Below are 12,951 nucleotides of genomic sequence, written 5' to 3'. Positions count from 1 at the left end.
AGCAGGAATTTTATTTTCAGAAATCTTAAACAGTCTTTAGCTTAACTAAACTCTTAAACATCACAGATACGTGACATACTTCATAAATTACTCACCTTGGCCACAAACATGCATATATGAACTCAACATACAATACAGAGCTCTGAAGTCCACAGATGCATTAATCTAAGTATATGCTGAGTTACTATGTCAAATGCCAAGACGATGGATGTTTGTCTCATGTCCTGTACATCCAAGGTTCGCATCCATCCATCCATTTGATGCTAATGAATCACTACTGCTGCTCAGATACGCGAACATGAACCCACAGAGCCTGTATGAGAGAGACTCCATTTCACATTAACCTACTCGTTAATGGATAAAATTGGAGAAAGTGGGGCAGAGCAAACAGTCCTTCTTGGGTAGAGACTAAATGACTAAAAGCTTCACAAGTTCAAAAGCAGAAAAAGGAATTAAGCATTTGTTTGGAATTCCAAATTCTTTAGAATAACCTAGTAACAAATTACTAAAACCACCTTGAAAAACTACTTGGGAATAAATTTTTCAGTTCATCCACAATTACGCTTCCCATCTCCTTCAGAACCCATTTCCTGCTTTGATCCATGAAAGGTGGAGGCAGCAAACACATTGAGCAGATAAAGTCCCATTAGCTTTCCCATACTTACAAACAAACAGTCACTCTTCTAATAAGCTAACTGAAGACAGCCTGTACCCTCATTTTTCCACAGCTTACACCCTAGACAGTGAAAGTCAAATTAAGTGACAGCTGTAAAAAAACCCCAAACATCACATCCAGTTGTGGAGAACACAGTGACAATAGAGGTGAATATGAAAGTGAGGATCATTTCCAGCTACCACAGACTCCCAGAGCAGCCCTCAGTTCACTCAAGGCACTCGGTATGCACACCCTGTGAAGCCCTACAGAGTCCTGGCTGTTGCAAAGTGCTTGGGCAGAAGCCTCACCTCTTCACCTCGCCGACTAAAGTCTGAAACAGCCTCTGTTGTTTACTGAGTGCAACAGTCATCTGTGTACTACAGTTTCATCAATGAATCGATGTGTGTCTACACATCTAGGAAAAATAACATATACACATTTGCTTAGCACACAAATATCACAGTTATATTTGCAAATATGCCTACTAGATGCCTGCAGTGTATAAACATGAGACTTTCTTATTTCCTATGTATACAAAGGCCAGAGTCAAAGTTAATTTTCACCTTTAATAAGCTCATGATCCTCTGTTACTTAATACTCTGTAAAAAGGTATTACAGATTGATAGATTATTGCAGTGATCTCTAAAGAACAAGGACAGCCATGAGGCTGAAACTACAATATCATATATATTATGTAGTCATTGATATTATCTACTACAGCATGAAGAAAAATACTTTAAAAATAAACAATTATTAACCAAAAACATAGAAATGGAGCTTTCTTTCTTACAGTATGGTTGCATATCTATATTCCAAGAATAACATTTAAAAAAATGCTAGATCTTGAAAGGTCATAGATAAAAAGAGTCATGATGAAGATGAACCAGTTTTGCCCAGAAATGGTTTAATGAGCACACTGCAGAGTTTTTCAGCAAATCCTAGTTTTGCCAAGCTTCAAGAGGCAAAAGCCTGAAATGTAAAAGCTTCCACGTTGTCTAGATAGTCAACTCATCTTGCTCCGGAATGCCCAGTGACCTCCTCTGCTTTAAGAGAGCATGTCACCACAATTGTTCTTCACAGACATGAATGCCACCAGGAAGAGACTATTCAGGTCCTTACGATGCCAGGCCCAACAAAAAGCCTCCAACAAACCCACTGGACACCACAATGTTCTGTTTGATAAATTCTGTTGACTGAAAAGAAAAATAATATTTGTAAAGAACCAAGTTAATTAAAATACTGAAATTGGGGAGGAAGTGGGGGGAAAGGGTTAGGGAAACAATATGTTTAAAAACATACAAAGCTTGGTGGCAACTGCTGGCAGCAATGGAGTGAAAACTGACTCTTGTCCGTCTTTAACAATATATATAATATGCAGCTAGTATTTTGAAAGTCAAAATACAGAGGAATTGTCATAGCAATTTCATGCCAATACCACTCGTTTTGATTAAAACAAGACAGATGTTTTGCAAACTTCCATGGCAAAAAAGCATGAGCACCACCATGACTGCCATTTTAATCATGACTTAATTTAAATTTAGTCTTTTTTGGAAGACTAGATCCTTGGAAAAGAAACACACTTCACTCCATTATAAGCCAGCTTCCTAACAACCTAATCCTATGAAGCACACTTATGTATGAAATTTGGGTAAAATATGTCATTAAGTAATAGCACAGAATATAACACGTTATATCAAACATGAGATATTTCATATATCCTCCACTTCAAACACTTTGGATTGGCTAATAATATGCAATTAGAAGAAAGTAATATAATGTGAGGTCGGGGAAAAAACAGAAAATCTCCATCCTGTCCCACCCATTTCTGCAGGGCGACGGAGAAGGACCGGTTAAGCTATTTAGGGTATAGAAGTAGCAAAAAACCCCACCTCTCCTGAACTTCTACTTCACATTCACATTAAAATTCACAGTAAGTTTTACCAACCTATATGTAACTCCATAGAGTTTAAACCTGAGATGTTGGAACTCGCATGGCTCCTGTTACACTGTCTGTAGCATATTCTAAGTCAGGATTTACAGTTACCGAGAAACTTGGATCACTTGTATGAAATGTGAAAATAGGTTAAAACAGGCTAAGCACACTATTTTTAAAAAAGATAAAAATAGATAAAATGATTAAAGTCTTCAAATGACAGAATGAAATAGCCCCAGTGACACTGATCAGTATCAGAGGCTATCTTTTCAACATAGTATGTAACTGACAGATTCTGAAGACAGATATTCTTTGAACTGTAGGAAAATGAGATTAAAAACCACAACTCTACCTACAAAGTAGTTAGAGCTTTACTCCAGAAAGAAAGGTCAGTCTTTTCCAACCAAGTAATTCTGTTACCAGCAGTCTAAGATGATGTGTTTTTTGTCTTTGTAGCTGCCATGTTTTAGCAACAACACCCTCAACTTTTTACCATGTCATGATCTTACTGGCTTTCTTACTAGCCCAGACTCCAGAGGGACTAAATAGCAAAGCCAATGGCAGTCCCTAAGCTGTACCAGCTGTAGAAATGCTTTAATTTGAGGGCTTTGTGTCATTTTTAAGAATGAACAAAACAGAAAACTAAGTTAACTTTTAATAAAGTATAAAGCCAGACCATCTCTGTTGCTTTCCAGTTTTGCACCTGCAATTTCCATTAATCATCACCTGCAGCAGAAGGTAAGAAAAATTGGCTGGTAGAAAACAGGTTTTCACCTCAGACTCACCTCTTCAATTAGAGTATTGATTTCAGGTGCTGCCTTATTTGCACGCTTTTTTAACTGCTTTTTTGCTTTGTTTACATCTTTTTCAACTCTCTTCCAGTCAACTTGTACATATCCACTATGACTAGCAATCTAGGAAAATAAAGGGTATTTAGTATGGTTGTAGTTAGCATTTAATGAGTTAAAATACAATATCTTAGTGTCTACAAAAGTTTTTTAAATATTGTTCCAATTACAGCAGGTACTCTGCTTCAAACAGTAATATTTTCCACAGTAACAACAGTTCTAATTAGAACAAGCAATGGCAAAGTTCACTAGACTCATCTGTTGCCAGTTCCTCTCTAGTTATAAAAACTTTAACTAACAATGTTTTTCCTTCAGCATTTATGGTAACTTTAATTGTAAGAAAGGTGTTTGCACAGGACAAGAATGAAACAACTGTTTCGTTTTAGCTTCTTTCAGAACTGTGGAATTCTTGCTTATGACCAGCTATCTGGGGCTAATCAGACTCATCCTAAGAAATACTGAAAACTATATTATTTTATCCTACATCATTTAAACTGTCCAACAAAAAAAAAGTATTTGATGAAAGAGAAATCTCATACTTTATACAAAACAAAGCCAGCAAGCAGGAAAAAAGCACGGCCTGTGAACAGCACACGTTCTGTAACATCAGCAAAATATGGATAACTTTTGAGGGATTGTTCATGCCAATTCACACTCAAACTCCCAAAATGCTTGAAAAACATCCATGACACTTTTAGCACATTTAACCATCATCCCTTTGACTTATTTCTCCTATGAAGATTTGATCTGGGAACAAAGATAGATGTTCTGTTACTTGACCAACACTGACAGTCCCACCAATTTTCTTAAGCCAAGTTACAGAAGAAATGCATGCTTAAATAAGAGCATACCTTAAGTATCAAAATCAGGCAATTATGTATGCTTTAGAGAACAGCTAAACACTCAATAATTGGAAAAAAAAAAAGAGGGGAAAAATAAATTCAAAGATTACTGCTTATTTTAACTACTAAGACAAACAGATATAGACCACTAACTACAGAAAAATGACTGTTATACAAAACGCTCTTTATGAAGAGTGAGATGTTTCAGGTCCTCCTTCAGGTCACATTTGGCAAATTCATGTGAAACTTATGTCACAGAGTTCTATGCAAATGGTACAATTGGTAAATACAAGTCACACATAATGAACTTCTGTGGAGCTTTAAATTTTTATATATATTTAATAATATATAAATAATAATATTTGATAATAGAAATAATAATATATTTACTAATATATAAACATAAAATATATTTAATTATGCAATTTATTAGGTTTGGCATAAAAAGGAATGTTTCACATTGCTTACAGGCACTGAATTTTGACTTTCACGTAGTTTTTCCTACCAAATAACTGGAAGTAGGCTATCTATCTTATTTTAAAAACAGCCACAACACTTAAGCAATGTATTTCACCACAAATTAGAATTTCATGATCCTGAAAAAAAATAAAATGAAACAACTGTCCGACAGATTTTGGCTGAATTCAAAACAAAGCTCCTAAAAAAATACATCAATCCAGGAATACTAGAAATATGTACATCTTTCTCTACACAAATCAAAGAACACAAAGAATCTAAAAGGGAAGACCTCATTTTGGGGGTACTTTGTAACTGTGAAACATTATTAAGAGTAATGAGTAACAAATGTTTAAGAGTAAAAATTTATATGGCAAGATGGGACAAAAGACTATTCATTTTGTCAAAGACAAAATCTTTCAATATCAAATAGCCCAACAAACCCAAAGGTATGTGTCAGCTCCCTATGCTCAACTGCTGGCATAGCACACAGAAGCCATGTATGCTTTTAAGGTATTTTCTGGTATTTAGATAGGTAGCAATCCCCATCACATTCAACCAGTTTCCAGAACTGATCTGACAAGTCTCTACTTCAATATACAAAGATAAGGAGGGACTGAGAAATAACACACCACTTTTTGTAAGAGTGTTGCGGTTTAAGCCCAGCTGGTAACTCAGAATCACACAGCCGCTCGCTCACTCCCCCTTTTCTTTCTCTCCCTGCTCCCAGAGGGATGGGGAGGAGAATCAAAAGAATGTAACTCCCACAGGTTGAGATAAGAACAGTCCAGTAACTAAGGTATAACACAAACCCACTACTGCTACCACCAATAACAATAATGATACGGGAAATAACAAGGGAAGAGAATACAACCGCTCACCACCCACCGACCGATACCCAGCCCAACCCAAGCAGCAATCTAGCCCTTCTGGGTAATTGCCTCCAGTTTATATACAGGGCATGATGTGCTGTGATATGGAATACCTCTTTGGCTAGTTTAGGTCAGGTGTCCTGTCTCTTTTTCCTCCCAGCTTCCCCTCCCCCCTGGCAGAGAATGAGACTGACTACTTGATTGGAGTAATCATTACTTAGCAACAACTAAAAACACTGGTGTTATCAGCGTTGTTCCCAGGCTGAAAGTTAAAAACACAGCATCAGCTACTAAGGAGAAATATGACTGCTACTGCTGAACCCAGGACAAAGAGTTAAATGGTAGAGGCTGCATCTTCAGCCATCATCTGGTGGCATACTACTCCAAAGGCAGAAAAACCATGCCCCTCCACTTCATGTCAAAACCTGCCAGAAATAAAAGGCTAACTTTCCAACTACCATTTGCTTTGGCATTCCATTAAATGTTCCCTCAATGTATGCACATATCAACTGACAAATGGGATATTCAATGCAAAACTGAGTATAACTCTTTCTTAGGAGGTCCCTACTCTCAGAAGCATGTTGTTCTCTCCCCACTTGACTGAGATGCCACATCATCATCATAGCATGGTATCAACAAACACCCGTACAAAACATAGCTAAGGATGTCCCAAGAGTTTATTTTGTTTCTTTTCTTTTTCTTTTTTTTTTTTTTTTTTTTTTTTTTTGGAGGGGGGAGGGTTGTGGGGAGGGTTGGTTTGGGGTTTTTTTTCTCCCCCAAAGATTTACTCTTCGTAAGTTAGAAAATGATTTAAGGAAGAACTGAATTCATCAATTGCATATTAATGGAATGAGGCAAAATATATCATGAAAGCAGACATAACCAAACAAAAATATTAATTTATGGTTAAATAACAGTCAACACACAATGGGAAAAACTGCAATTTGTATGTTGACTGCAAAACAGAAAGCAATGAATTTTTATTAAAAATAAAGAAGATTAAAACCACAGGGAGAACAGGCACTCATTAATAACAATTGTTTTTAGCTAATTCATTACAGCAGAACCACATGAGCTCACACTTCCTTACTCTTTGGGATTTCACCAAACTGTGCTCTATGAAGTAAAAGTTATACAAGGAAAATTCCTCACTTGTTATGAGAAATTAATTACAATTTCCTCAATGTAGTGCATGGCTACTGGTCTTACACCAACATGTTTGAAGAGCTACATCTATTTCAATAAAAAAAGACAGTTAACTGATCAAATAAGCTGACAAAATACCCAGCTCAAAGATGTGATAACTAATCTTAATTTTTAAAACCTATGCAAATTCATAATGCCATTTCCTTTCTGTTCCTCAGACTACTTTTCATTTCATCTGTATTAAAACTGAAAAACTTTATACCACTTACAAAAATCGGAAAAAAATCTTTTTTCCTTCTTGTACAAACTGACACTCCATTGCTTTCAGTTTCCTACTACATTTCTTGAGATGAAGTCATCACATGTTGAAGAAAAAAATGCCTTCTTTTTTTCTAATTTTGAGAACTGAAATGTTTCACTGAATAGGCTGTAGCTGAGAATCTTCCCTTCTGTAGTTCTTCTTGTTTTAGTGCCTAACTACAGTATCAATATTGCAATCACCAGTTGAAATGGAATCTGCAACTTCAGAGAAATTTACAGATAAAAAACTTTCTAGTCATGTGCTGAAACACTCCTCTGCCCACTCAAGAGGAAATGCTGAACATGTATTCATAGGGAAATTAAAATCACGATGTGTGATCTTTAAATGAAAAAATTAGAGACTACATATATGTAATTACACTACAGAATTTATGACTCAGCTTTAAAATGCAAAATGTTTTGAATCAAAAAGAAAGACCAAGGCATTTACTTCATTCCTTTCCAACAGAATCTGATCTTACTTAATTAAAGATATAGACAACTCAATCAAAATATGCAACTCATTTTTCCTCTTGGATAATATTCCTTTTCAGATATACTGTAAATGAGCTTGACCAAGAAATCAGGCACCCAAACACATGGCAAACCTATTCTGTGTACAAGAAAGCTCCCCAAACTTCACAGCTCAACAAGTGAAAATATTGCACAAATAATGTGTTTTAAGCAATTTTCTTTTTTTATAGGCCTTAGTTTTAACCTTCTAGTTTCCTGTAGTCAGAAGTACTAAAGAAGGCACCTGCAGACAACATTCTGCCTGCTACCCCTGGATGCCAGGCCTCTGTTCCGTAGGCTCTTCAGTTGTATTTACATAAGAATTGTCATGAAAATAATTAAGACCAGTGGCTTACAAAATGATAAGAGTGTTTCAGATATTCAAGTCAACTAGATGAAAAGGATAATAAGTACTTCAAGATCCATTGCATATATATATATATATTAACTATATAAATATACATAAAGATTTACTTTTTCCCTCATGACCCAGAAATACACATTATAAGCTAAAAAAAGTCCAGAGTTCTCCATCACATTGATTCATTTGCTGGCATAGCATGTTTTGCCAAAAATTTTTATCTGGGTAAGTCTAAGCCATTTCATATTTGACACTCTTGTAAAATTCATCCCTATGTTTAGGTACAAGTCAAATAACCAGTGATTTCCAGGAGATTTTAAAAGGTCATCAGTGCACAGTGGTGAAGTATAATTAACGCTAATACTACAAAACTTCATATCAAGACTATTTTTCCTTGACTTTCCACACTGTTGTTGATGCTTGCTTTTGTGTAATTCAAAATAAAATACACTTTATATTTGTTTAAAGCAACTTAAACCAAATGGTTCCAAGAGCATACATTCTCACGTAGAATGCTGCAGTTCAGTTATATGTTTAGCATGTGGTTTTAAAAAACCAAACCAGTAGAAAACACCATCATGAAGTCAGAGTTCTTCAAACAGCTGTGACCTAGGTGCATTGTACAGCAGCAACCAGAGGAACTCCCCAAGCCTTCCTGATCAACGGTTGACTCTAAGAGCCATTACAATCAAAGGAGTAACTAGAAGTGGGATATGCTTTCAGAAATCCTCCAGGGTGATGTTGGAAAGAATTAATACGTATCTTTTAACATCCTCTCCCAAAAAAGCTGTGTGTTACTGAACCTAAGCAGGCACCAGTTTATTTCCTCTAGAATGATCTGAGGAAAAATAACAGGCTTACAGGTATTAGAGTACGAAAAATGCCAGTAAAAACCATTAAGAATTACTTGGCATCTTACAGAAGGATATACGAAATTCGCCTTCACTTAAAGTTTCATCATCTAATTTGCAGCCTTTTTGGAAATATGTCCTGCCCTAACCACAGTATCTGATGAAAAATGCAAATGGTCATGCCAGATAACATCATTAAGGAGTTTTGGACTTGAAACATAATTGAACACAGGAATGCAATGAAGCCATCAGAAATCAGCAAACCTTCAGAGGCTCAACACATATAACTAGTAAATACAGCATGGGGAGAAAAGAGAAAAACAGGGCTTCAAAACAGGACCAGAGCAAGCCTTCCAAGCAACTGCAAAAAAAACCCTACTCCTTCTAAAGCACCAATAAAATTCTCATATCTATTTAAAAGAAACACAGCTTAAATTACTTGATCTCCCATAGGTTTACAGGCAGTCCCTCTAATCTAGCAATACTGAATCACACACAGCATCTCAGTTTCTGCACAGAGGTTTCTTTTGGCTTACTGCGAACTATTTTACAGAATAGAGTAGGTTCTGATTTACCACTGATTTTCCACAAATGTCTCATCTGTAAACAATATTCCAGCTGAAACAGAAGTTTTTGACTGATAAGACTAAAAAGATAAAGGAGGTAAGAAGCCTACCTAATTAAATTTTACCCAACAGGTGTGTTTTTCCTATTGTTTAGTAAATAACATTTGCCAACTTACAAAGCATGAAAAGCTACATACTTGAAGCAGAAGAAAGCCACCACCTACTGCAGTTGCTGCAAGCTTTCCAACTTTCTGGAACAAAAATCCCGCACACCTTAGGAGAACAAAACAGAAAAAAAAAAACAACAAACGAGTCCAATGAAGTTGTCTGCTGAACAATGCCATACTCCAATATTACCAACTACAACTATTACTATTTTGATATTTAACAAAGCAAATACATCATTTCACACCTCTAAATTTTAAAATCAGAATATTTAATAAAAACAGTTTTTAATTAATAATGTCTAACACAAGACAACGTCAGTAACGGTTGCTAGTTCAGACCTGTCTTTACGGCCCCTTTAAAGTTAGCTTGAGATCTCCAGACCTTGTCTTTACACAGAAGCTATATGCTGCTACTAAATGTAGTGTGTTATTAAAGCACAATGTAAAAATATAAAAGTGTCATTATAACCGTTCCCAAATGAAAGGTAAACATACTATACAATCATTTATATTAACTACAACCCATAACTTAAATATCTTAGGTAAAAAGACGTTACAACCCTTCCACAAGAGTTAAAATCAGCGGGGGCCCTCTACTGGGACATGGCCTTAGTCTATTTTTAATGGATCAAGGCAAGAAGAAAATTAATTATCTTGTTCGCAGTCTCCAAACACTTCCACATCAAATAGAGAACAGCACAGACATCAGTATCATGGAATAGTTTGGGCAGGAAAGGACCTCTGGAGGTCACCTAGTCCAGCTGCCTTCCCAAAACTGGGCCAGCTGCAAAGTCTGATCCAACCTCCAAACTAAATCAGGTTGATCAGGATTCCTGATTGAACTCAGGAAAGTGATGAACATTTTCAAGGATGATGGTTCCATGACTTCTACAGACAACTCTGCTAGCATATGACCTGTGCCCCGCACCAGCCCACACAAACAGGGGAATGTTTTCCCCCCTACATATGCATAGTGAATTCATATTTATATACATGAATGCATACAGAGGTATATGCATCTACAGATGCTGAAATATACAGTTTCCAGAGCCATCAATAAGCCAGTTCTTACGGATTCCCTAGAAGTTTCAGAGTTTATGTATATACAACTAACTTAAAAAATAATTCTAAGGCAACAGAGGCAAATTAAAAAAAAAAAAAAAAAAATCAGCCTGAAAGCTAAGCCTACGAGCCTCAAAGCTGTACTGAGCCTGGCCATGAAAATTTGATTTTTAGTTTCATCTTCCAAATCTTGCATAATTCTGTTCTAAAACTTACCATGCTCCCATAATGTTGCTTTTCACCAAATCTATTTTTTTAAGAGTGCTAGAATAGACCAATATCACTCAAATACCTTTGACAAATAACAAATACCTTGACACAGCTGCTAAGGCTGTGACCACATTTCCCAGTTTAAGTTCTCATCTTTACTGTACGGCTTTCACCATGAGTTATGTCAGCATAACTATACTGTGGTATCTCTCTTAAATGAGAGCTGCAGACTGTTAATTTGTTCAAAATGGCTCCAGCTGAATTTAGAGAGGAAAAAAAGACTCCATGAAACGAGGCCCTTAAACAAACTATATTCACCCACACTTTTTTCCTTTTTCTTTAGTTTTTTACCTATAAAATATGTCTTAGCCATAACATCATAACTAGGTTTCTAAATCTATACTAGTAAGGAAATAAGCTTTTCCATACAAACAAAAGCTAAACGCAGTAATTTTCCATTTATTTCTTGTACTTTCAGAGCTCTGACATTTCCCCAAATCCCTTTCACAGTAACTGGGAGGCGTTCCCTTAGATAACTGGCATTTTACCAATACTACAAAAACACTTTAGAATGATGAGTCAGAGTAACCAGTTAAGAAATTATTCACACATGAATAACCTTGATCAATGATAAAGGAAATCCTGTTAGAGAAGATAAATACACATATGCTTCAAATAGCCTTGGAAATGATCTTCTAACACAGTTAAAGGTCTGGGACAGTTATGAAAAGTGATGCTGCCTTACCAGCCAGTCACACCGCCCATGACAATCTGGGTAGCTACAGAGTATTTTTCTACAATTGGTCCTGAATTCCGGCCAAACACACGATTCCACCAATGGTGACGCCGCGCATACTCTGTTAAATCCAACACTTCATAGGAATCGTCATCACTGTCATGTTCTAAAGAAAAAAAGAAAAGTTATTTTTCTCTGTTACAGAGTAAATTAACAAACTACGTAAAGCCCCCAGACATCAACAGAACTGGTTTTGGTATTAAGTGGTCAAAGATGAAAAGTTGAACAGGAATCTCCTCCCTGTTCAAGTACAGGAGCTAAAAGGTATCAATGAAACTACCAGGTAGCCTGCTCAAGGTTAAAAAAAGGAAGTCTTCCTCTCCTCTCCTTTAACCCCACCCTCCAGAAGCCCTGGTTAACCATTGGAACAGCTTACTGCAGGATGTTGTAGATACCAAAAGCTGATATGGACTCTAAATAACAACAAAAAATATTAAAGGAGGGGAAAGAAAAAAGGGAAAGGTCTAGCAAGTGCTGTCAGACACAAAGGGCAACTGCCATAGTTAATGAAGTCCCAGGCTGAAAATCACTGAAAACATTCTGAGAAAGTATCAGTACATGTTTACCCTGCATTTCTTTGCTCATCCATGGTTTAGTGTGTGTTGTTCCTGCCTATGGCAGGGGGGTTGGAACTAGATGATCTTAAGGTCCTTTCCAGCCCTAACTATTCTATGATTCCATCCTGCAGCTGATGGCCTTCAGGCACAGAATGCGGGGCTTTCATCTGACCTACTGCAACTGCTTTGATGATCTTGAGCAATATGAAACATGTCTAACTTAAGAGAAAGTACACACATCTCTTCTGGCTAGACCTAAACCTTGAGACACTGAAAAATTCTGGCCTAGTGTTTTCCTCAGAGCGCCAAACCTTAGCATACACTAATAAGCCAAAAACAGTCTGTTCTGTTCCTTTTCCATAATAAGCAAAATAGATGAAGCTGGGACTTCTACCGAGTTCCATGTATGCAGTACAATTCTGTCAACATTTTCAAAACAGGCATCCTAAAACTTCAAATTAGAGATTCAAAACACCACATGTACTCAAACATCAAATGGAAGAGATGGTTTAAAATTTCTGGATGAAAAATATATTAAATCACAGTTCTATGGATATGCATGCATGAATTAAAGTCCATGTTGGTTAAATATATATAAGGTGGAATACAAGTTCGGCAATGATGCTGGGACACTCCAGAGAGGAAGAGAAATTAAATTACTAGCTCCAATTATAAAGTAAGACTGTAGATATAAACATTTTATTAATTATTTCAGCACCTAAGCATCCTTGAGTACTAGAACATAAAAAGCAAGTCCCAGAATGCTAAAAAGCTGTTACTGAGTGTTCTTTCATTCCAATTTGGAGGTAATGACAG

The 12,951-nt window shown here is 36.4% G+C and overlaps 1 protein-coding gene across 15 annotated transcripts in view; it reads right to left on the bottom strand.

The window, feature by feature from the left end:
• Positions 1–1,207: 1,207 nt before the first annotated feature.
• Positions 1,208–12,951, bottom strand: part of FUNDC1 (FUN14 domain containing 1) — a 48,256-nt gene continuing 36,512 nt past the window's right edge. For 12 of the 15 annotated variants that reach the window (XM_080613948.1, XM_080613956.1, XM_080613960.1 and 9 more), the window contains 4 exons: positions 11,528–11,684; positions 9,541–9,616; positions 3,374–3,502; positions 1,208–1,848 (listed from right to left, as the gene is read on the bottom strand). In XM_080613948.1, the coding sequence (XP_080470074.1) occupies positions 1,771–1,848; positions 3,374–3,502; positions 9,541–9,616; positions 11,528–11,684 (440 nt within the window). In that variant the 3' untranslated portion in view covers positions 1,208–1,770. Of the gene's footprint in view, positions 1,849–3,373; positions 3,503–4,024; positions 4,184–9,540; positions 9,617–10,917; positions 11,040–11,527; positions 11,685–12,951 lie in introns of those variants that run through there. The other 3 variants (XM_080613951.1, XM_080613953.1, XM_080613954.1) reach the window with 3 other exon arrangements.

The sequence above is a fragment of the Psittacula echo genome (assembly GCF_963264785.1).
Source record: "Psittacula echo genome assembly, chromosome: 3".
NCBI lineage: Eukaryota > Metazoa > Chordata > Aves > Psittaciformes > Psittacidae > Psittacula > Psittacula echo.
Note: the sequence above shows the minus strand (reverse complement) of the source record. Positions and strands in the feature narration are given on the sequence as shown.